Genomic DNA, 23582 nt, shown 5'->3' with positions numbered 1-23582 from the left:
ACAATTCAGAAACACATACTTTTTTCTCCAATAGTCAAATTTGACAACTTTTGTCACCAGTCAGTTTGAAGATTCAGTTTAATAGCAATACATATTATAAATGGAAATAAAGTATGATGTAATATTAAGGATAAATTGATCCACAAGAGGAACGCCACAAGATAAACTATATGAAGTTAAATCACCAGCTTTAGCATTAAATAGATGAACACATTTATGTACTAATAATTATAATCCGATGATAGAATATACATATTTCTATAACTGGCCATTCTGCTTGAGGAGTTTTTTTCCCCATTGGTACTTTAGATATATTATAATGCTACTACTTTTGTACATTTACTTACGTGAACAAACCAAAGTAGTGCAATTTTACTTGTACCAGAGTATTTCTACGCTGTGGCATTGCTACTTTTACTTAAGTGCACGTTCTGAGTACTTCTTCCACCTCTGCTTCAAACTATGCCAAAGGTTACTTACTAGCTCTAACAGTTGACATAAGTAACAGTGATAACGCCCAGTCTAAGGTCCATGAGGTCCACCGGTGAAAAAAAAACAACACTTATTTCAAGCCATAAAGTCCGAAAGGAAACTCTCTCGGCTCATTTGCAGCTGCAAATGAAGCCAATTACTTTATCTGCTGTGACTCTTTTGTACCACATAAGGTCGCTGTAGGACAGCTGCACAGTTTCTCAGTACTGGCCGCTGTCAACCAAAAACGTACCTCTACAGCTTTTGTCCCTTGTCCATACTTTTGGTGCTGCGCAAAGATAACAGTATTTAGGGACTATGTTGATATAGGAGTTTGATCGAATTATTGGTTTATTTACATATTTATTGGAATATTTGAAAAGGCTGGATGGTGGCCCATTAACCCTTGTCTTAATGGTGCAGTGTGATCTCATACCTACTCAATCATCCAAGACAGAGCGCTGCTAATTGATTTTTCAATGTAAAATTGAAAACAAGGCAAATCCCGCCCCTTCCGGTGATGACGCAGGTACGCGGAAGTGCCGCCAAAACCGGTCGTCGTCACTGTGTTCAAAACATGTAGGGACTTGTACGTTAGACAGTTGAACGACTGCGATATACAGCGTGCTGGTTTCTTTACAGGTAAGTTGCTTAATTAACGTCGGCTATCTGATATAACTGTAACAGCCACACAGATAATGTGATACTACTAACAGCTTGGAGCTCGTTGTTGAACAGGACCAGTAAATAAAGGACTGTTTTCCTCTCAAGCATCCATTCTTAAGGATGGAGAATGGGGTCACATCCACTAAAGCGGAGGGCTTCCTCTCCAGGATGGCACTCAATGACAACAAAGCTGGTATGGAGGGTCTTGACAGGGACAAGATCAACAAGATCATCATGGAGTCATCCAAGGTAGATACTATAACTCAAATAGACTTAGTTCTGTGTGAAATACAAATAGTTTTTGATTCATTCGTACAAGTCATCTGCAATTTGCTCTCTCCTGTGTCTGAAGACTCTTGACAAAGATAACTGATGTGTTGGAAATGACAAAGATGTATAGTGTGCGACAGACATGGATTGTAGGGTCTACTTTTACTGGCTGGGTCCAGCCTTGTGTGAAAGCCCTGTATCCCAAGTGTAATGACATACAGTCCCAGAAATGGATGTGCCATTGTAGCTTTTTATTATAGCTCTGCTACAGCATCTGTAACTCTTTATTGTCCTTGTCAATTCCCTGCAGGGATCCAGGTTTTATGAGAATGAGCTGAAGAAAGAGGAGCAGGTGAACCAGCGCATTGAGAAAATGATGCTACAAAAGTCACAGATCACAGAACAACATCTGAAGAAAGCTCAGGCTCAGGTAAAACATGTAATGGACTTAAATAACTAAGGTCTTTCTTTGCAGAGGTTACTAATGCATATGCAGATCAATATGATGTGCTATTAAATGACAAATCTACATTTCAAAATGCCACTTCAGTGTTTTCCATCAAATGTCCCTCTACAGGTGGACAGGATGGCCGCAGAGCTGGAGAGGAGTCGTGATGTAAGTCGTGTGATCGTGCATGTGGACATGGACGCTTTCTACGCTGCTGTGGAGATGAGAGACTGTCCTGAGCTGAAAGACAAACCAATGGCTGTAGGATCCATGAGCATGCTGGTGGGTTCAACTGTTATCTGAGATATTGACATAACTGTGACAATAATTTACAAGACAATTAAGCATGTGCTAGTTGTGTATGTGCATTAGATTCCATACATGACAGACAGGGTACAGTACGACCACGTAACACTTTGAAACAAGCCAGCCAGGGAGGAAATGGTAAAAGGAGAAAAATGTGCATGAGGATACTCATCACACAGGAGGACTTTATCTGACCCTACAAGTCTTTTAATCACAAAGTTTAAAATATTTCATTTATATTTCATTACATTCAGTAGCACAACATCATAAATCTCCTGACCATGATTCTTACAACATAATGCAGCTATACTACAGTTTCTCAAATTACAGTATAGCAGTAAGTCTTCACATGCACATACAACCCTGATTCCTAAACGTTGATGGGGATGATGTTTATAGCAAAACAAAGTATATTAGTTTGTAAGTGAACTGTGTTCTTAATGTAAAAATGTTTGATTCATATCCCACCCCCCTCTTTTTCAGTCAACATCTAACTACCATGCCAGGAAGTATGGAGTGCGAGCCGCCATGCCTGGGTTCATTGCAAAGAAACTCTGCCCTGACTTAGTTATTGTTCCTACCAATTTTGATAAATACAGAGCTGTAAGCAAAGAGGTACGGGGTGATAGCAGACACGCAAACAAAGATTACATGCATGCAGGAGCTTACAATAAAACAAATTCTACGCAGCCATTTCATGGCTTCTTGCTAAACTAACAGGTGCTCATGAGTTTATATCTGACTGCTAGATCCGGGAGATTTTTGCAGAGTATGATCCTCACTTCCAGCCACTGAGCCTGGATGAAGCCTATCTGGATTTCACAGACCACCTGGATCAGAGGCAGAGCTGGCCAGATACCTTACGTACACATCGCCTCCGAGCCAGCAGCACTGCTACAGGCAGGACTTAATTATACAGATTTGTAAAAATGTTAATATGGTGTGATGTGTTGCTTTTTTTATGACCAGACCTTTTGCCACATGTACTGTCTTCATGACAGAAAACATATAAGATTTCGTACTAGAATCTGATTATTGTGTGGATCTCTTTTATGCAAAGGTGAAGAGCAGGTTGAGCTTCCCAAGGAGACAGTGCCAGAGATGAAAGACCTCTCTCCGGTCCTGTTTGAGGACAGCCCGATCTCCTCTCCATGCTTGCCGGGCTCTGAGGATTTCGGTGCTGCTGGTGGTGGGTTGGAGGTGTTTGGGAAGTCTGCTGAGGAGGCTGTGAGAGAGATGCGTTTCCGCATTGAGCAGAAGACCATGCTGACTGCCAGTGCAGGTGAGGGAAAAATTATGTTCTGATAAAACACTGTCCTTATTGTCAGTGTCATTCTACTGTCCAACACAGTGCTGATTTAATCCAAATTAATAACATAAGGTTAGTGTATCAGCATATGCCTTAAATGGTCCCCATGTCTTCTTAAAACTAGTGGATGTTCTTCTCAGTGTACACCTAATTATTTCCATATGAACACAGTGAATCTCTTTAAACCGAGAGTGATGGGCAAGTGGCGCAGGGGGAATTCCACTTGCAAGAATCCAGCATCTAGCCAAGAGAGTTACAAAAGCTATAAAGTTCTTCATATGATGTAATATTTCAGGCATGAGGGTGACTCCAACTAAGTAAATGATTGCAGATGAATTAACAGAGATGTATAATTTGTGAGGTTCTATTAAATATTTTCCATCCAGAAGTCATGCACATGTGGATATAAGTAGCTGGAGACTGATAACATCTCTACTGCAACAGGATTAAATATCCTCATACGTTTGTGGTAGTTTGACTTCACTTACGTTACGGCAGTGAATATTTACATTGTAGCAGCCTGTGCCTTGCAGAGATGGAACAGTAATTAACCTGCTGCAAACACTCACCCCATACATCCTCTTCAACTTAAGTATGTAAATCATCCTTCCAAGGCATTTTAAACGTGTGTAGAGGTTGGATTTAGTCAGTCGAGGAGACTTTATAAAAGAGAGATTAAGCCCACGCTTCGGGGGAGTGTGGTTAAAAAGCACTGGACCCTTGCAGCTGCTGGTAAATTAGGCACACTACAGCAAGCATTTCTAACAAAAGTGTGCGCCTTTTGGTACCTAAAAGTGACGAATGGGAAGATAAAATTTTCTGAGAGTTTTTGGAAAGATGAGAATATGTTAATCAGCATATAAATCTTCCCTTTTTTAAGCATGCCAGGAAGGAAATGTTCCATCTATCAAAAAAAAAGGGTGGTTAATGGATTTGCCACTACTAGAGCAAGGAGAGATGGGATCTGGAAGACAAAATATTGCCTGAATTGTTTCCATATATTTTGCATTGATTAACTATTACATTTTTCAAAGAGGGAGTGACAGAGAGGTTCAAGGGACCATCAACAAGCGCAGATAGGGAGGCTGGTCTAGAAGAACAGGACTCCTTTATTATCTGTGGATGGACAGTTGGAGCCTTCCAGATGAAACCAGAGCTGAATTGCTCTGAAGTTAGAGGCCCAGCAGTAAAATCTAAAATGTATCAATGCTACAAGAGGTTTTGGCATCATACCAGAGTTTTTTTCTCCTTCCTCTCCCTCCTCCCTACTTTCTAAGCAAAAGCAAAACTTAGAGCTGGCAGGCACTCCACTGTTATTATGATTATTATTTTTTTTTTTACAATAACAAAACTGCTCAGCAATAATCATAAAAGTCTTTTCTCAGAGACTCAGAATTAGAATTAGAATCAATATTATGTGATGTAGCAGTCATTTGTTTACAAAGTCATGACTCAATTACACTATTCACTCTCCTAGGAATTGCTCCAAACATGATGCTTGCCAAGGTGTGCAGTGACAAGAACAAGCCCAATGGCCAGTACAGACTCCCCCCCACTAAAGAGGCAGTCATGGACTTCGTCCAGAATCTCCCAGTTCGCAAAGTAAAGTACACATTAATCTAAAACATAAACAGAGCCTCTTGGTGTAGTTGGTGAATAATTATGGAGAGATGTGAGAATGTAATCATAAGTTTTTGTGTTATTAAAGGATGTCAAATGTGGTGTAAAGTGACTAATGATGTGTTGCAGATGGGGGGAGGGGGAAATGATGGCTGAAAGAAAATCTGTACCAATATTTGAAAAGTGTGTGTATCCTTCCAGATTTCTGGCATCGGGAAGGTGAGTGAGAAGATGCTGAACGCTCTGGGCATCAGCAGCTGCTCTCATCTGAGCCAGCAGATGGCGTTGCTGTCGTTGTTGTTCTCCGAGACAGCCTGGCATCATTTCATGCAGGTTTCTCTGGGTCTGGGCTCTACACATATTCCAAGGTACTTAACTGTTCGTCTTATAAAACTCAACGCACCAGATTATTCAGAGGGAGGTGGTAATACTGTGCTTTCCTTTTTTTTTTTTTTACAGACATGAAGAAAGAAAAAGCATGAGCACTGAAAGGTAGGGTTTAATGAGTCATACAAACACAAGGACAAAGCTGAATTAAAGCTGAATATTTTTTTTTTGTAGTGTCTATCCTCTTCACTCTGCCTCATCTCTTTGTCCCCCTCTTTTCTGAAACTTAATCTTTACAGGACATTTAGAGAAATGAGTAAAACGGAGGAGCAGTTGTCTTTATGCAGGGAGCTCTGTGAAGACTTGGCAGAAGACCTGAAGAAAGAAGGTCTAAAGGTATTGAAAAACGGTTGCTTTATTTATTTTCAACATGAACGTGCACCTCCGTGCATATCATAGAGCAGGTTGTCTTCAAAACAGCTTTGGCTGCCTGTCCTGTTTACATCAAGCATGCATTAGATTATGCTGTATATTCTCATTTTATAACGGCAGGGACATTGCTGTGATCAGTGTTGCCTTAGCACACTCTGTGTCCCAGAATGAGCAAAGTGAAAAGAAATAAAGCAAGTACTGGGATTATTTGAACAGAAACGGGCAAAAAAATGGTTATACTGACTTAAAAACAAAAAGAAATCTTATTCGTGGCCTTCCTAGAATCACCCCGACTCCAAATCAAATCTCTTACAATTACCTCAACCTGTTCATTCGTTTGCAAATCGATAGAGAAAAGACTGGGTGGCTTGGCACGACCATCACCCCCCTGCCTGAGTCCCGATGTGGCCTTGATAGCTGTAGGAAATGGAGGGCCATTAAGGAGACAGCAGGGGCTACTATCAGCCTTGGAAATGTCTCCCTGGGAGATGATCACATTACTGTGAAAGCGCTTTGTGCCGTGTTTCTCACAAGATGCACTCTGACAAATCAATCACTGATATGACAGATTAAACAGATTCCCTCCTTTCTCCTATTTGTGGCCCGTCCATTCAGTGTCATTGATTGTGCTTTTAATTTGGAGGTTGTTAGACAGTGGATAGGCATGATCATAACTATTTTAAATATTTTGTTTTCCTTTTGAAGGGTAAAACCGTGACACTGAAGCTTAAGAATGTGAAGTTTGAGGTGAAAACCAGGGCGTTGACGCTGCCGTATGCTGTTGCTACAGTGGACGAGATCTTCGCTGTTGCTAAGGACCTCCTGAAAACAGAACGAGACAATGAAAGCCCCCTGCCACTCAGACTGAGGCTCATGGGTAATTAGATCTAGCAATTTAACTTGCATATCAATTGATTTAACTAACTTGAAATAAATCTAAATGATCTGTGATATACTACATGTGGAAATAATAACACAGTTGTCATTTATTTTGAGGCTTTCTCTCCAAATGATTTGTTTTTGTGCTCGTAGGTGTTAGAATCTCAGCCTTTGTGAGTTCGGATGATAAAAAGCCCCTGCAGAAGAGCATCGTTGGCTTTCTTCAGCCAGACAAGACGGACTTGAGCCGCGCTTCACAAGGAATGCATCAAAAGCTGGAGAAAGAGCATCTCTCCAATCATTCCCTGCAGACCTTGACCCTTGCTTCTCTTCCCCTGGCGCAGACATGTCAAAGAGAGGAGGTTACCAGCTGGAGAAAGCAGAGGGGCTTGGAGGGGAGCAAGACTGGTGGAGAACCCCAACAGTCTTTCTTCCAAAGGGCCCATGCCAAAAGAATGCAACTCCAGGTAGCGAATGCGAGCACGCAAGAGGAAAAACATGGGGAGAACACCTCTGTGGTTACTCCGACATGCACGCAAAAAGGTCTAGATGCATCGACAGAAGTGCATGAGAGTATTTGTACAGCCTCAGATGCCTCAGAAAATGACTTTGTTGCTCCCGTAGAGGCCCATGCATCCACATCAGGCTTTGGTAGCACGGTGTCAGAGAGCTTCACCTGTCCAGTGTGTTTCAGGCTGGTGGAGACGACTGATTTAACCGTCTTCAACAAACACATAGACCAGTGTCTCAGTGACGCCTCTAGAAAACCAAACCAAATCGCAGTCAGTCAATCAGATTCTGAGTCAGATTTGGACCTAGAGAACAACCATACAGAATGTGAGGTGGCGGGCAGACGGAGGGGGGAGAGTGAGGTCGAAGAGGAAGGGGCAAAGAACAGTGAAAAGATGGATTCAAGCAGAGCTGAACCTCAAGAAGACCAATGCAGCTTGAAAAACAGGTCTATGCAAATGGATCTGTCGATCGACTGTGACAACGTAACTGTGACCTCGCAACGGCCTCAGTCATGTAATGATAAAGGCCCCGTCCTCATCTGCCCAATATGTCAAGTGACCCAGGACAACGATGACCTCGTTATCTTCAACCGCCACGTTGACCTCTGCCTGAACCAGGAGGTCCTACATGAGCTGGGCGGACAGGCTTCATGTCCCATAAATCCACCCGCAGTTCCAAATTTCAAGGCCTTAGGTAAGGATGTGTATCCAGTGTGGCCGCGCAACACTTCCAGCACTTCCTCATCTCACAGGAACCCCATTCTGTGCACTTCTCTGGGTTTTATCATAAAATTTGAAAAGACACATTTTTAGTTAATTTTTTCATGGTGGAGTGTTGAGGATGAGCTAAAGAAAGAAGCTACACCACAGTCCAGTGGTGCAGCAGCAGATCCTTCTGCATCTTCACCAGATGGTAGCAGGGTGAACAGACTGACTGGAATGGTTTGGTGGATATGGTCTTTTAGTATATTGTATAGTGAAGGGTTTTTTAAATAAAATAATAGCTGTCTGCTGTGGTCCTGAGCTGCAGTTTCTGTAGATAATTGAGTTGTTTCATCATATATATGATAATATAGACTTAACCAGCTTTACATTACTCATTTAGTCCCTTGTGTACTCGGGTCACCGGGTCAGAGTTTCCTTCATGGATCTATAGTCTGAGAATATATCTGTCTCTGCTGATGTCAGATACCATGCTGTTAGTAATGTCTATAAAGTGTGTCCGTATGACATCTTTGGAGTTAACAAACGGAATGTCCATTTGGGAGGATGTCGGTGGCCTGTGACCTTGTTATTTACTGACAGTCACATTGTGTGAGAAGTTTGTATCGATTCCTACAGAGAAAAGACATCTCATTTCAGCCCATGGGGCTTCCTTCGCTTTGGTCTCGGAAATGGCTAAATCACTTTCTCACGTATTTATTTCTTACAATGAACTGCACCCTGGTATCCTCTTAAACAAGCCTGCCTCAGAAATTGCACTCTTTATAACCCCGAGGAGGTGCTGCAATTGTGTTCCTTCTCAGTGGATGTCACTTTTTTTTTTCCTCAATGATGGTGTTTTTTCTTATCCATGTTCATGAGTGTCTATTTCTGTTCACAGACAGAGGCCGTCTCCTGCCAGGGCAAGCAATCAAAGGCAAAAGCAAAAGGTGAGACCGCTTGATAACAGATTGTTGCTGCACTAAAGGTTGACACATAGTCTCTTCAAATGTTTACGTACTGCATTCGGAATTTACAATTACGTCAAAATGAGATGTCATGTTTTTCTTTGTGTTGATTTTGATGACTTTTAGACGGGACTCGCCCTCCTCGCCTCCCTCTAAAAAAGCTAAAGGCCTCGGTCCTCGCAACACCATCGACAAGTTCTTCAGGTGATGGTCCACTCTCATCTGGAGGAACTGGGAGGGTTTTCTACAGGAGACGGAAAGCATCTCTGACCTCCTGCTTTTATTCTTCTGGGATGATTGAAGTCTAAGTACGGAGTTCATGTCTCAAACTGTCCTCCAGATTGTCAAGCCATACAAAAGAAATCTTCAAGAACGCTGCTATTAGATGATATAAGATGTTGAATATGTGCAGTAATATGCTCTATTTTTTTATAAGCCATACACTTGGCAAGAAGTGAAAGATGACAGAGACAAATTCTGTCTGTTTTAATCATGGCAAATTAATGGAAATATTTATGACCCTGTTGTCTGTCAGTGCCGGTTTCATTGCTTTTTTTCCGTCACTCACTGAAGAGACACCTGTTTTTATTTGAATGTATGCTAAATGAATCACAGGGATATTTATTACATGTGCTAATGTTTTGAATTCATTAAGTTATTCATATATTTTCAGTAATTTACAGTTATATTTATTGTGATTTTCAGTAATAATACTCAATGTTTAATGTTGAATCTTTAAGATAAGAGAATCAATCTATCATGTTAGTTGAAGTTGAAATAAATTACACATCTTGTGATGACATTTTGATGATTTTCTACCACCCATTCTCCATTAATCAGACTTTTTAACCAAATAACAGGGTAGGCTTGTTGAAGAAACAGAATTCAACTGGAGTGTTGTTGGTTTAACTCCTGGAGCTGAGGAAAACAGTTGCTCCCGGTGAAAGTGCGCAGTGGCCAGGAGCATGAGACTGTATTACATCAGGCTACGTGAATGTAAAACATTGCAGTTCTATATGTACCTAGTCAAAATTAAGTGCACTGACAAGTTCAACGACTGTTAATCTCTATAGATAATCTCTTGAACACATTGTGCTGTGTTCATAGAACTTAAAGTAAGTGCATATTTGACTTACTCGAGGTGTGACTAGTCTCAGGTGAAGTGTTGAAAATCCTCTGGTACTATCAGCAATCTCCTCAGGGTGTGTGCTGGTAAAGTAAATATGGGTCCGGCCCTTGAGCATTAGGAAAACAGGAGCACACTTCAATCGTAAGGCACGCAGTTCGCTATTTGATGACGGGAATTATGCAACTCTGGCTGAAAACAAACGGTGTGTGACCTGTTTCCTCGGGGATTTGTTTTACTTGTAAATGAAAACCCAACAAGCCTGCCTTGACACAAAGGTCTTTTAAAGAGCTTCCTAATGGAGAGAAGGGCTCTGGCTTTGAAGGAGATGGTTGAGAAGCGCTGTCCTAAAAAGGAGACTTTGGACCCCCGAAAGTGGGTGAGACAGGAGACTATGAAGGGGTTTGTGGACTTCGTATTGAACAGGGACTCGGACGACACAGACAGCAGCTTCGACAGCAAAGAGATGTGTGAGTACTTGAGCGGGGTCGGGGGGATTTGGGGGTCAAGAAAATGATAAGATGTGTCGAATGAATAAATACTGTAGAGGGTGGCTTTATAGGGCAAAAAAGGAGAACATTATGGAGCAATTGTTTGAGCTTACACAGTTTGACAGCAGAAGGCTGTTTTCACATTCATTACTGAAAGTGTACATTTCCTCTGTGCTCACTGAAAATCCATTTTTAATAAGCGGGCCTATAGGACCATGATTTGTGACATCACAAAGTGTGACACAGAGACCTGAAGCCTCCAGTGCTGAGAATGGACTTCACCGTGAAGTAGGAAACATCTCGTATCCAGCAGTTCGTCTCGTGAAATGAAAAATATTTCTATATATTGCGGGATTTTTTTTTTTATTAGGTAGAAGAGGTATGAGTCATTTTAAGGGCGTTAATTTGGTAATTTCCATATTTCTGAAAAAAAAAAAAAAAACACGTCAGTTTTTTTCTTTAGTTCCTTATCTCGTGTGGAGGAAGGGAGTCTCTACAGCTCCTCTTGTTCTGGGCCGAGCCCTTGAGTTTATACTGTTAAAAGTTGAAGTTAATTATTAGTTATTCATTGTGATGTGCTGACTGTACGCCTATAGTATGATCGCCTCTTTTCAAGACACAATTTATTTGCATAAGGCTGGAACCTCAATCAGATATAAGCACATTATCTGGCTGTGTAAACAGCCTAGTACATGCTGTCATATATTGTACATATTAAAGTATGTATGTGTGAATGTCAGTGTGTAAATCATTCCTGTCCGCTGTGCAGTACTTTACACAGAGAAGCAGTTTATGGAGGCAGCTAAGAGAAACGACGTGGAGGCCATGAAGGTGCTTGGAAAAGGGCTGAACGCCAACGCAAAGAATGTGGTGGGCTCGAATTGAGAAACCCCTCTCAGTATAATGCATGGCATATCACAAAAACAGACACAAAGGCAGGCCATTTCTGGGTTTGGGTATTAATCTATCTAATGGATTATACTGTGACTGTTTGCTGCAGGATAATAGGACAGCCCTTCATTATGCAGTGGCTGGCAAAAACAAGGAGGCTGTGCAGTTTCTTCTACAGCGCAGGGTCAGGGTAGATCAAAAGGACAAGGTGAGAGGGTTGAAAGCTGAACCGCACACAGCTAATATAACATTTCTAAAGAATATCAACTTTACATTTTGTGTTCTGTGTCTGACAGCACGGTGTGGCACCTATTCATTTGGCAGCCTGGTTTGGCAGTTTGGAGATCCTGAAATTATTAGTGCAGGCTGGGGCTGAACAGAAGGTTAAGAACGAGGTAAAGATGCAGGAAGTTTAGTTCCACTGTTTCTCAGCTACTGACAGAGAAGAATTGCCTCAAATTTGGGCCATTTTTATTTGTGCAAAACATTTGTCCCCTTTATTCATATTCACACTGCTTAATTAAACAGAAAATGTAACTTAAAACTTCAACCATAAAGTGTAACTTTAGTTTTTTTTCCTCCTCAGGAAGGACTGAACATCCTGCACTGTGCTGCTATCAACAACCACACGGACATTTTAGAGTACATTGTTAATGACCTACAGATGAAAGAACTAGACAAAGACGACCTGGTATCAGCTTGGTTTTAACTTTTCATGATTCAACTGTTCACGTCAACTAAAGTGCTTGCAGTAAATGTGGCTGTCTGTATCCCAATTTTAGTCAGGAAACCGGCCGTTTGCACTGGCGGCAGAGCATGGGTGTGCTGAAATGTTAGATATGCTGATGGTACCGTATGAGATGGCCACAATGAAGCCCAACAAGGTGTGTGTGGACTTGTTTGTGTGTTCTTGGTCGTTTGCGTGTCTTTAAACCTTCAGCTATTTATGCTCACGTCACTTGAGGGCACATTTGTGTGTCACACCTGTGAGATGGCTCAAAGTCAAACACTCTTTGATGCGAGTTGTTCCCCTCCCTCCCTTCTGCCAGAGGGGGGACACGCCCCTGCACTTAGCTGCCAGGAACGACCAGTTGGAAGCCGTCCAACTGCTGCTGCAGACCCTTGATACTCAGGATGAAGTCAATATGGTAGACAATCAGTGCAAACATCCTCTCTGTGGTTTGTGACAGTGTGTGCTCAGTGGCTAATCCACTGCTGGATGTATCGAACATGTTCTGGTTACCATTATATAACAAGGCAAACTGTGTTCTGGCCTGAAGTTCAGCTAGGACGTGTAAATTACAGTAATATTTACTTGATGTTCTGCTTCTGTTATGGCACCTTTCTGTATTCTTTCGGATGCGACAGGACGGTGAGACGGCTCTGTACCAGGCTGCAGACAAAGGTCAGGAAAGATGTGTCCGGGCCCTGCTGGAGGCAGGCTGTGACCCCAACATCCTCACAACGGTACGACAGAGGGACCATAATGACTTTAACATCAAAATCACGGACCTGCTGTTGCCCTGTTGTTATCAACGCATTACTTCAATATTTCAATGTGTTTAATCCTTCAGGCAGCTGGTATTACTCCTCTAGCTAAACCTGTTTTCCTGTCTCTCTTGTAGGCCAAATGCAGTGCTCTCCATTCAGTTTCAGAAAAAGGAGACACGTCTCTTGTCCAGCTCCTCTTAGAGTACAAAGCCCACACAGACTTTAAAAATCAGGTGAGCAAACACAAGGTAGGTGGCAGTAGTACACTCTTTGACTAAAGTTCGTTGGTAACACAGACAACACACATCTTCTGTGCTGCTGACACTCTGGCTGGACATTACAATTTTACATGATTTATCTAAAAGCAAATGTTAATTTTTTTGGGCTAACAGCATATTTCTGCTCTCAGTACCAAGAGGCTCCTCTCCACCTGGCAGTGAAGAACAGTCACATCCCTGTTATCCATTCTCTACTGAAGGCTGGCTGCGACAGTAATATCACCAATAAGGTAAAAATCTCCCCAGTAACCAAACTCTCTCTCTCTCTCTCTCTCTCTCTCTCTCTCTCTCTCTATCTATCTATCTATCTATCTATCTATCTATCTATCTATCTATCTATCTATCTATCTATCTATCTATCTATATATATATATCTATATATCTATATATCTATATCTATATCTATATATATATATATATATATAGAGAGAGAGAGAGAGAGAGAAATACATATATATGAGATAGATATATATACACACACACAAGAAAATAAACAACTAGAGAATATGTTTGCGCCATTAATTTTCCCTGTCCTACGCCACAAACTGTTAGAGGTCCCAGACTGCAATGCATCTTGCTGCAGAGCTTGGCAAAATAGAAGTCGTGGAAATGCTTCTTAAAGCCGGGCTGGATCTGACACTCTGTGATCAGGTAAGATTTTTATACAAACACAATTTCTAGAGCTTACATAATGTAGTTGCGGTTTAATTTAAATTGTCCCTTTTTTCACACTGTTTCACTGCAGACCAAAATAGCCATTACAGAAGCTTGACACATTGAAGCTGAAATACAAATCTAATGATACATTTGTAATTCTAATTAAGTTTGTTTTGTTGATTTTGGAGTAGCAGGGTAAGACAGCTCTGGGTGTGGCGGCCCGAGCGGACGAGGTGATTATTGTGGACATGATCATCAAAGCCGAAAGATACTATGCCTGGAGGACGGTAAGATTTAAAAATGTGTGCCCTCATCTATTCTTGAGGCCCTGAAATCAATCATTACATTAATCACAAATGATAAATTTCCTAACGTCACATTCTAGATTAGCTGAATCCCTTCTAATACTATTAAAGCATCCGCAGTAAAATATGATTCACAGCCCAGAAATGTTTGTCAGCCAATATACCATCAGTTTAATTAAGGTTATGCCTGATTCCCTTCCCTGCATGATTTTCAAAACTCCAGCATTCATATTGCTAATCGTGTGGGTGGGTGTCGTTCCAATAATCTCTTCCCATGCCCGTCTCAGCTTGTGGCCTTTATCAATTTGCTGACGTGATTTAATTGCCCTTTCAGGCCAACCCCGAGCTTAATGATAGTCTTCACAACGAGTACCCGCTAACGTTTAAACTCGACCACCGCCATGAGACCAAGCAGCTCCGTTCGATGGCCTGGCGACTGGCGTACGAGCTCCTGAAACCAGGAGACTGGAAAAGACTGGCAGAACACTGGGGCTTCAATAAGGAACAAGTTTCAGCCATTGAGGAGCAGTGGACAGGTACCACAACTCACACTGATTTTGACCGTGGAGCAAGTGAATAAGAAAATAACATGTTTGGATAACTTTATTTTTCATTTTATCGTCCAATGGACAGCGGCAATCATTACGTTACTTTAACTAGCTGAATTGTTTCCCTGAGTTTACAGTGCTGTGCGTGTTTGTCCACAGGTCAGCACAGCTATAAAGAGCACGGGAACAGGATGCTGCTCATCTGGCTCCATGGGGAGGTGTTTGCTCAGAGGAGCCCTGCTAAAAAAATTTACCAGGACCTCATCCTGACAGGGAACAGGAAAGCTGCAGGTACATTAAGTTATCCCCCCACCTTTTTTAAAGCAAAGTTACTGTGGAATCTATGAAACTGTCGCTGTGCTGCCTCGGGATTGGTGCCAAAGTTTAATACAGAAAATATTCATTTGTCTTACAGATAAGATTTGGATGGAAGAAGAGAATGCCAGCAGTAAGATCTGCAGCATTTCATGAGAATGAACACTGGACATTCAGACTGACGACATGAACTCCACATCTACACCATAAAACTAAGAAAACTAAGAAAGCAGTAAAATAATTTATTTTCAAAATGAAATCATGCCTCAGATCATTTACATAAGGCTTTGGTTTACTAAAGTGGATGGTCTCCCTCAACTGAAAGCATTAATAACAAAAATATCTCAAATATGTGGCTTTACACATTTCAGTACATTCTCACGTGTGCATAATTTAAAGTACAACTTTTTATAGAAATCAAACTCAATATACAACTGCTAATAATTAAAAAACATGTACATGTGCTGTCCTAACACCTATGTCTATCTAATCCTTCCCTGAGAAAAATTCTACTGGCTAGGAATTTGTCTTTCACATGGCTAAATGAAGCTGAAAATGGCAATAAAATGTTCACTTAAAATCTAGTTAGCAAGGGCAAATTGACTGTTGCATAGGATGTGCTACATTTTCAATCTAGACTAGGTGAACAAGACTTTGTGAGCAATTTCTGAGCGTGCATGTGGTCAGTCAACTACTTTAATGGAATGGACATGGCATGTGCTGGTGTGTGTTTTGGAGGGGCTTCTGCCTCTTGTGGAGCTGCGGACCTGTTGGGACGAGTGAGGGAACTTTGCAGCTGTGGCCTGACCGACAGTAAGCTGAAACAATGCCAGAAACAGAAAATAAAATGTTAGCTCTCAGCATTACAACTATGGGAATACACACAATAATACATAAATAGCAGCACCTCAAACTAAAAGTAGTGACGCAGACTGCCCCATACCTGTGTAACTGGATGATGGCGTTCAACTACCACAGAGCTCATGGGTGGAGCCACACCCATCACCTGGAGGTTGCTGCGTGCAATCTTACCAACGTCGGTGCGCGCAGTGATACGAGCTGTTACAGTCTTTGAGGGTTTTTGTTGACTGGCTGTGACGACACGACCACTGACCTGAAACAACAAACATTACAGCATCATATATACTGTACATGTGATAAATTCTTTGTAACTAAACTTCAGTCTTTAGGTGTTGTTGGTCAGCAATTTCAAAACCATTCATTCAACAATATAATTACAATCATTGATATTTATAGATGTTGTAAAGGCATCATTACTTGTAAGCCCCTCAATAGAATATTGTGTCTAATGCTAATAACCTGTTTGTGGGAGCTTGCAGTGCCCCCAAGTGAGCTGTGAACCATTGTGGTTGGAGGGTGTATCTCTGCCCTGGACACAGGGGCTCCAGAGCCCACCTAATGAAGAGGGAATCAGGATCAGGAGTGGGATTTAGAGCAAGTGAGTCATAGAGCAGCAAATGAGACCAGACAGACAACAAATAATAGACTGTCAATTAAAGAAAACAATTGGGTTGATCCAATTACAGATTTGAGATGAAAATAAACTATGTCATTGAAGAACTATTGTGTTTACATAAATAAATGATTTTTATAAGAAATTGCCAGTGTCTCACCATATCCTCCACTTCGCTATGGGAAGGGTCCAGGCGGTCAAAGTGGACTGGACTGAACCGTGTAGAAGAAATGGGATATGGTTGAAGATGAGTCAGTGTAGCAGAGCCAGGCTCATCTACTGAAAGAAAAACATAATTATTTACTCTGACTTCAGATTATTATAAATCAATCACAACATTTGAAAGCTGAATGTGGTAATGGACTGAAATGGACTCCTACCCAACTGGTATTTCCCTTCATTTGAACAATGACACTTTCTAGCTGTTAATACTGATGACAAATAATACCCTATGTACCTTTTTCTTCTCTGGCATGTCAGAAGTACATTTCTTAAACTTTATATCATAAGCCTTTGCAAACTACTCTCCCAAGCTTTGGCAAATTAAAAAGTAGCTGATCATTTATCACGCATACTCCCATCAAAGGCTGAAAATCACTTTGTAACTTATTTTGAGTCTCACTGGCTTTAATGATGAGGGATAATGAAGAAAAATCAACTCTTCAAAGTAAGGGAAAAGAGGACGCAATTAAAAGCCCAGTTTGACAGTAGCATAATGGAATACATTTCAGGTTGGAAGACTCATATTATGGATGGTACAGTTGAGTTTTACGAGCTGAAAGCAATGAGATCGAGCTTCAGCAGCTGTGTTCTCACCAAAAATTGCAGACTAAAAAATGATAATGACTGACTACTGGCAAGGTGTGAATTTGATATTAACGGCAATGAAACCCTGGTTCTATTGTGGCTGGTGTCAATGAGACTCTGAGGTGATAATTGAGTTTTCTGGAGCAAATAGTAAGCTCATTAGTGTCACTGTACTGTCATACAAGTCACATCTCCCGTTGGCTATGGTGTCATTGTGTGGGGACTGGCCCCAAGTTTATCATAGTTCTATTGTCACAGAGTACCCCTTAGTCAGCACTCGGCATAACCTCTGACTCATCAATCAATCCATAGATGAGCCAGTGAAATACCTAAAGAAAAGAAGAAAGACCCCGTCCACTTCACTCATTCATAAATCTCTGTGCTGCTGTCAATACATGTGGCTGGACTTTATTGGAGAAGTGGTGTTTCCTGTCTTGATAGCTACATCAGGCAAGGCTAACCTTTATGGTTTGTTGTATAGATCAGGGAACTATTTATGGAGTTTTTATGAGGTAATTGATTAAAAATATGGATATTCTCTAACAATAGGTGTGTGGACATTCTATTACAGACCATGCTGATGCTCTGGAGGTTCCTCTGGTTGTCCCTCTGTGGTGTGAAACATGGTGAGCGCCTCCATGTTGAGAGCACACACGCCCCTCATAAAGGCTTTTTTCATTGATTCCTCATAGCGTTCTCGCTCTAGTCGTAGTCTCTGAATCTCTGCCTGGGTCCTCTCTACAGTCTCACAGTGCTGCAGAGACAGGTACAGAAGGAATCAGTCATCTATCAGTTTATATAAAACATACAACAGCTGACATTTCAATCAGATTCTTTGCCACTTCCTACCACATTCCTGTCTATTTACATACTGTACTTGCTTTATGTCGACTTCACTGCAATATATTATACAAGTTTAGTCTGACCCATTTACTAAAATGTTCAAGAGGTCTTTGAAAAATATACGCACATGCGTAAGAAACAAATAAATGATGCAAACACTGGTGCTTTGAGTCCATTTCACATGACTCAGCTCTGTAAATGTACTATCTATTTTACTAACTATCAAGTGCTGTGGTTCTTGTGGTAAAACACCTCAACAAGGTAGAGTCAAATATCAAATTCAGAAATGCAGCATCACCATAAGCTGTTTCACATGCAGGTCCTTTCCCCGTGTGTTTACCTCTGCCAACTTGGCCTCATACTCCGCAGACAGGCGGGTGCAGACCTCCTCAGCCCTTGCTCGGCAAGCTCGCTCCACCCTGACCTTCCAGTGTTTCTGGACCAGAGAATGCCAGCCTAACCACACCTTCTTCTTCAGTTGCATATTGTAGTGCTGCCGTGCTGCTTGAGCAGCAAAAGCCTGCCAGAGAACCAAGAGACCATGAAAATATTCACAAGGAAATAATTACACCCATAAGTACTGTACTTTTTGTCATGGTTCAGACAAAGTTTTGATTCCTCTCATGAATGCAAATGTTGTAGAAGGAGACATCTGTGTAAAAATGTGGCATATGCATGTTCAGTGCGCCGATCACAGTCAGAAGTTATTGGTGAACTAATACATTTTATTTTCTATTTTATATTGTTAGTAGAATAAAGGGGTGACCATTAACAATTTGTTGTATAACTCTGTTTTATGATGACCAGTAATTATTCATGACTTCTCATTAGTCATACTGCATTATTACATCAGAACTCAGGGGTCAGGCCACTCCGATCTTCAAACTCTGCCTTATTTTTTATCACAAAAACACAGCTGTAAAGTTTTGTGACTGCATCTTGGACAGTTGTGACGTGGTATAAAAATCTGACAAAGAACTTAAAACTGTTTCTGTTGTAGTTGGCCTATGATTGCTGGCTGGTGGCATAAAGTGGACGGGCCATTCCTTCTAAATATCACCACAAATACGGTTTCAACCTGCAGGACCACATTGTTATCAGTTTACCTCTTCTTTAGCCTCAGTGTGTCTAAGTCTCCAGTTGGTAAAGGCCTTCATTTTTTCAAGCTTTTCCTTTTGTCTGTCCAACACCTGGCTCAAGTTTACAATCACCTGCAGGAGGACACATCACACAATAAGTTTGTCAGTCTAAAAAGCAGACAAAAGAGTCCCATGTTTTTCTTTCAATACTAAATGTACTTAAGCATGAGAGACAGAATGTGCAAGTAAGCAAAAGATAGAGACATGGGGCCGATAGCTTAGACATAGTTTAAGTCTACTCAGTCCTACATTTAAACTTTAAAACAATGAAAATTAAATCTCAGTCTGAGGCTAAATCCAATGTAAAAAAAAGAAGAAGAAGAAAATTACACAAGTGGTCACCTCATCTTTTCTCTGGTTGGATGTCTCGTAGGTTTGTAGAAGTCCCTTCAGGCTTTCTAGCTCTGACTTCAGGCCAGATGTCTGGGCTGCATATCTCTCCCTCTCTTTCCTCATCTCCAGCTTGTGTTGCTCCTTGAACGCCAGCTTCCACTTCCTGAGCTCATTCAGTACATTTGACTAATTAGGGAATAGAGGGTGGGACAGTCACAGTGTGTTCATTACGCTACTTCAGGAAATATGTCTTGTTATTTCAAAATGAGATAAAACATGTGCCGGAGGTTTACTCACTGACAGCAATGGTGAAATATATAAGTTTTCATTTCTAGTATCGATTTTATCTGAATAATTTTGACAGGCATCTAAAAAACCTTTGCGTATGATTTGATTCTGATATGTAGTCCCATTTTACAGAGCTATACCTCTCAAAAATTTAGAGGTCTAGAAACAAACGCAGCCTCCAAAACACTGTAATGCAGAAGTACAGGAAAAACTTTGCTTTCTAAAGGGTCCAACATAACCAACATCCACAAATGTGATAACAGACTTTCTTCCTGCAACGATGATCAAGAAAAACAAAACGGTCTCAATATGCTTTACAACACTTCATGGTTCTTCACTGCCTTTTCCTTGGTCAAGTTCTAGCCTTTTATCAGCAATGCTCAGCAGGTGATTGCTTGTCATCTGCCCTCTATGAATGAGCTGTAGCCCACTGAAAGAAAAGGGCAGGAAGGACGCTCACGTCGGTTCACTGACCTCTTCCAAAATCTGAGACACAATTAAAAGGTCACTTTTGCCACAGACAGGGGAGCTGTCATCCTATTCAGTGAGCCTTCCTGAGACTCAAAAATGTTACACATCCTTTAAATCTCTTACACCTTTCTCACCATCTGCTATATAGAGTGCACTGTTCTCAGTATTTCTTGCATTTAATCCATCTCATTTTGTCTCATTATCTCATGAATTTCATTAACAATACATGGTCTGAAATTTGGAGTGTCAGCGACATAAACATGAGCTGAAAAACGTGTTTTTGAAGTTGACCACATTTCAGCTTTTTCCACCACACACTATTTTTGATTTTGTCAATAAATGGTTGTAACATTTATTTTTTTTCAAATTTAAATTTAAATGAAAGAAAAGCATAATCTGTCTTCTCATTTTTCACAGTAAATGAGCAGTTTAAACTTTTTTCTATTTATCAGGGATAAACCTGCCAGCTTAGGCTCATATTGCTGTAAACTGCAAAGGCTCAAAAAACAACACTGCTATTTTATTATTGCATTTAAAGTAGTTATTATTCAGAGCCATATTTATAGCCAAACAACATTATCTATGGTCAGCTCTCAAGAGGACAGCAAATAAGAGTTAAATTGATTGACTGTGGAGGGAAAGCATGAGTAAGCAGACTTACCTTCAGGTTGATGCTCCATGTGTCCAGAATGTTCTCCATCCTGCTTATGTTCTCATCTGAGATAAACATCTCTGTCACAGCAGACTCAAGAGGATCTGGGCTGTTTGACCTAGACCTTTGAGGTGTCGTGGGTAACCTGTCTGAGAGTGTGTGTGAGAGTACAGAGGCCCTGCTATATGATCGACCTGCCATCTCCTCAGCTACAAGGAAAAAATAAAGAATCACAGACAGACAGGGAAATTAGACAAAATTGCAATTGTATATCTCAGCATTACTATATCAAAAGAAATTAATATACAAATGTATATACATGGCTGAACTATTTGTTTCTTTGTATAATTCAATTTACCATGAGATGCTCTTGAGTGTGTGGAGGGCTCAACAATCAAGGGGGAGGCCTGTGATCTAAAGCTCCTGCTAGAATGCCTCCCATCTATAGCTTCAGTGGCAGTATCTGAAAAAGACAGTGGAGACGAGGAAAGGAGGGAGAGAAAGGCACAATGAAATAGAGAAAAGAGGGAATTCTGCTTAAATAGATTTTGACCGTGAATAACTGCATACAATTAAAGGTACAAGTAAAAGTCAGAAAACAAAAGACAGGTTAAGAAAATGTGGTGCTGAGAATGCTGTATAAGAAGAGCATGGCTCCCCGTCCAGGAATGCATTTATGTCAATAACTTAATTAAATCCTGCAGGGGGAAGAGAAAACCTGCACTCTAAAGAGCAGTACGGGCAGAGTGCCAGGAGATCATTACCAATTGGCTGTCTGCTTTCTACATCCCCATGCACTACTCCATGACAGTTAAAACACTAAACTTCCAATGAGAGCTGCAGCTGGAGCTGGGGGGAGACTGATGGACTGTTTAAGATGTGGGTATCGTAGGGGAAAGAGAGAGGGGCTACAATCTGACAGGCTGATATCATGTGCATCTTGACTAGGCTGGTTTACAAGCGGAAAATATGAGACTGATAAAAACACACTCCATTTTTCCATGTTGTTATCCCAAATCCTTTTTGACAGCTGATCATTTGATGGGGGCAGAGTCTGGAAGGGCTCAAGTTGTGTTTCTGTCAGAAAGGCTTAGTGAAGTGTGTGTGTATAAATGTGCCTGCATACAAGAGGAACCTGAACCAAGATACCTGCTGGGCGCTGTGATTCGATGTCATCTTTTCTATGTGAAGTCCGACCATCTGCAGACAGATATGAGGTGTTCAGATGCTTCAAGTGTGCGCTGGTCAGTGTCTCAAACTTAGGGGTGACCACGGCATAGCGGAGAAGCTCCTCATACTCATCCTGTTGACCAATAAACAGTAGAAAATGAACAGTGGGCTCAATTATCTATTGCTATTAATTTCAGGAAATTCTGTTTTTTTTTTTCTTTTTTACAAGCTGTATTTTATTTTCATAGTCTACTATTTTCCAAGTCGTGGTGGTGGGACAGTCAATTAGGGTAGGCAACACAATTAAATAGATAGATATCTTCACAAGTTCCTAGTTCAACAACATTTTTTTTTTATATCACATCAGTTGGAGTGGAGCACAAGCTACGGTGAATGTAAAAGTTGCAATTCAAACTGTTGCGAACGACCACTCATTTTATCAAAACTACCTCGAGCTTTCAACCTCAACTGACTTACTATTCATAACATACTTGCGCGTGGATTTACAACCCCGATTCCAAATTGTGGGACGCTAGGTAATACATAAGCTAATCTGACATATATTCAATTTAAATGTGACTTAAATCGGAACAATTTTCGCTATGTCCGTCGGTGTGAGTGATTTGACATACGGGCACATAAATTGTTACTGTGTTTTTGTGTAATCACCTGGAGCTCAGAGGAGACTGAGCTGCCGCGATCAGAGTCCCTGGGCAGAACAGGACTGGTCGGTTCCTCTTCGTCTGAGGACATCTAGACAAAAGTATACTGTGTTGGAATGATGAGACACAACCAACATGACATGAACTTAACTACTAGTAGAACATAGAATATACAGGAAAAGCTATATGAAAGTGGTCATAATCATAATTAAAGCACATATTTGTTAATGAAATGTCACAAAAAAATGCAGATTGTAGCTAGGTACTAGCTACATTTTACAACATATTTGACTCTGGAGCGAAATGTAACGTTACATTCCCAGCTATAATGTTAGCTTAACACATCATACAACATTTTAAAATAATAATAGCTAACGTATTATCATACAGAGCTTATTCAGTTGGAAACGGACACATGCTCGCTGCAACACACAACGTTACAACTCTGTGAAGTAAATACGTTAATGGTGTTTTACCGTCTCAAGCAGAAAGCTCAAACATTGACATAACATAGCTGACGTTACACGCACAACAGATATGGGGCAATCGTGTTTACGGACATTTTTACCTGTTTTATTGAATTTCTATGCAGGCTACCACACTTCTCTGGAGTAGTTTTCCGTCAGTTTGAAAATGCTTGCTTTGCCGTTTCAAACGAACGGACTCTAGAGCAACAGACTCTCTGATTGGCTACTGTTTCGACGACAGCCTGCAAAATCGTTTCCCATTGG

At 41.0% G+C, this 23582-nt stretch overlaps 3 protein-coding genes across 7 annotated transcripts; 2 read left to right on the top strand and 1 right to left on the bottom strand.

Annotated features, from left to right (window-relative positions):
* Positions 1–971: 971 nt before the first annotated feature.
* On the top strand, positions 972–9710 carry polk (polymerase (DNA directed) kappa). Of its 2 annotated transcripts, none has more exons than XM_037098139.1 (15): positions 972–1113; positions 1243–1386; positions 1718–1837; positions 1985–2137; positions 2645–2776; positions 2911–3061; positions 3222–3443; positions 4948–5072; positions 5292–5458; positions 5550–5582; positions 5717–5813; positions 6555–6726; positions 6882–7934; positions 8844–8892; positions 9037–9710. In XM_037098139.1, the coding sequence occupies exons 2-15, from the start codon at positions 1258–1260 to the stop codon at positions 9116–9118; spliced, it is 2685 nt and encodes an 894-aa protein (XP_036954034.1). In that variant the 5' UTR covers positions 972–1113; positions 1243–1257; the 3' UTR covers positions 9119–9710. The 2 variants fall into 2 exon arrangements, with proteins under 2 accessions (XP_036954034.1, XP_036954035.1); XM_037098140.1 differs by having other exon boundaries at positions 1011–1113; positions 1210–1386.
* A 138-nt stretch (positions 9711–9848) lies between these two features.
* On the top strand, positions 9849–15252 carry ankdd1b (ankyrin repeat and death domain containing 1B). Of its 2 annotated transcripts, XM_037098166.1 has the most exons (15): positions 9849–10506; positions 11297–11397; positions 11528–11626; positions 11715–11813; positions 12005–12109; positions 12201–12302; positions 12468–12566; positions 12787–12885; positions 13044–13142; positions 13319–13417; positions 13740–13838; positions 14036–14131; positions 14484–14685; positions 14857–14988; positions 15113–15252. In XM_037098166.1, exons 1-15 carry the CDS (start codon positions 10335–10337, stop codon positions 15166–15168), a joined length of 1659 nt encoding a protein of 552 aa, XP_036954061.1. In that variant the 5' UTR covers positions 9849–10334; the 3' UTR covers positions 15169–15252. The 2 variants fall into 2 exon arrangements, with proteins under 2 accessions (XP_036954061.1, XP_036954062.1); XM_037098167.1 differs by lacking the exon at positions 12468–12566.
* poc5 (POC5 centriolar protein homolog (Chlamydomonas)) lies at positions 15239–23554 on the bottom strand. Of its 3 annotated transcripts, none has more exons than XM_037098163.1 (13): positions 23420–23554; positions 22859–22942; positions 22169–22322; positions 21378–21482; positions 21029–21228; positions 19618–19794; positions 19243–19347; positions 18477–18656; positions 17867–18047; positions 16647–16765; positions 16333–16428; positions 15956–16126; positions 15239–15830 (listed from the first exon to the last, which is right to left on the bottom strand). In XM_037098163.1, the coding sequence occupies exons 2-13, from the start codon at positions 22940–22942 to the stop codon at positions 15696–15698; spliced, it is 1707 nt and encodes a 568-aa protein (XP_036954058.1). In that variant the 5' UTR covers positions 23420–23554; the 3' UTR covers positions 15239–15695. The 3 variants fall into 3 exon arrangements, with proteins under 3 accessions (XP_036954058.1, XP_036954060.1, XP_036954059.1); XM_037098165.1 differs by having other exon boundaries at positions 16647–16762; XM_037098164.1 differs by having other exon boundaries at positions 22859–22957; positions 23420–23551.
* Between the last annotated feature and the right edge of the window lie 28 nt (positions 23555–23582).

The sequence above is a fragment of the Acanthopagrus latus genome, chromosome 5, assembly GCF_904848185.1.
Source record: "Acanthopagrus latus isolate v.2019 chromosome 5, fAcaLat1.1, whole genome shotgun sequence".
Lineage (NCBI taxonomy): Eukaryota > Metazoa > Chordata > Actinopteri > Spariformes > Sparidae > Acanthopagrus > Acanthopagrus latus.
Note: the sequence above shows the minus strand (reverse complement) of the source record. Positions and strands in the feature narration are given on the sequence as shown.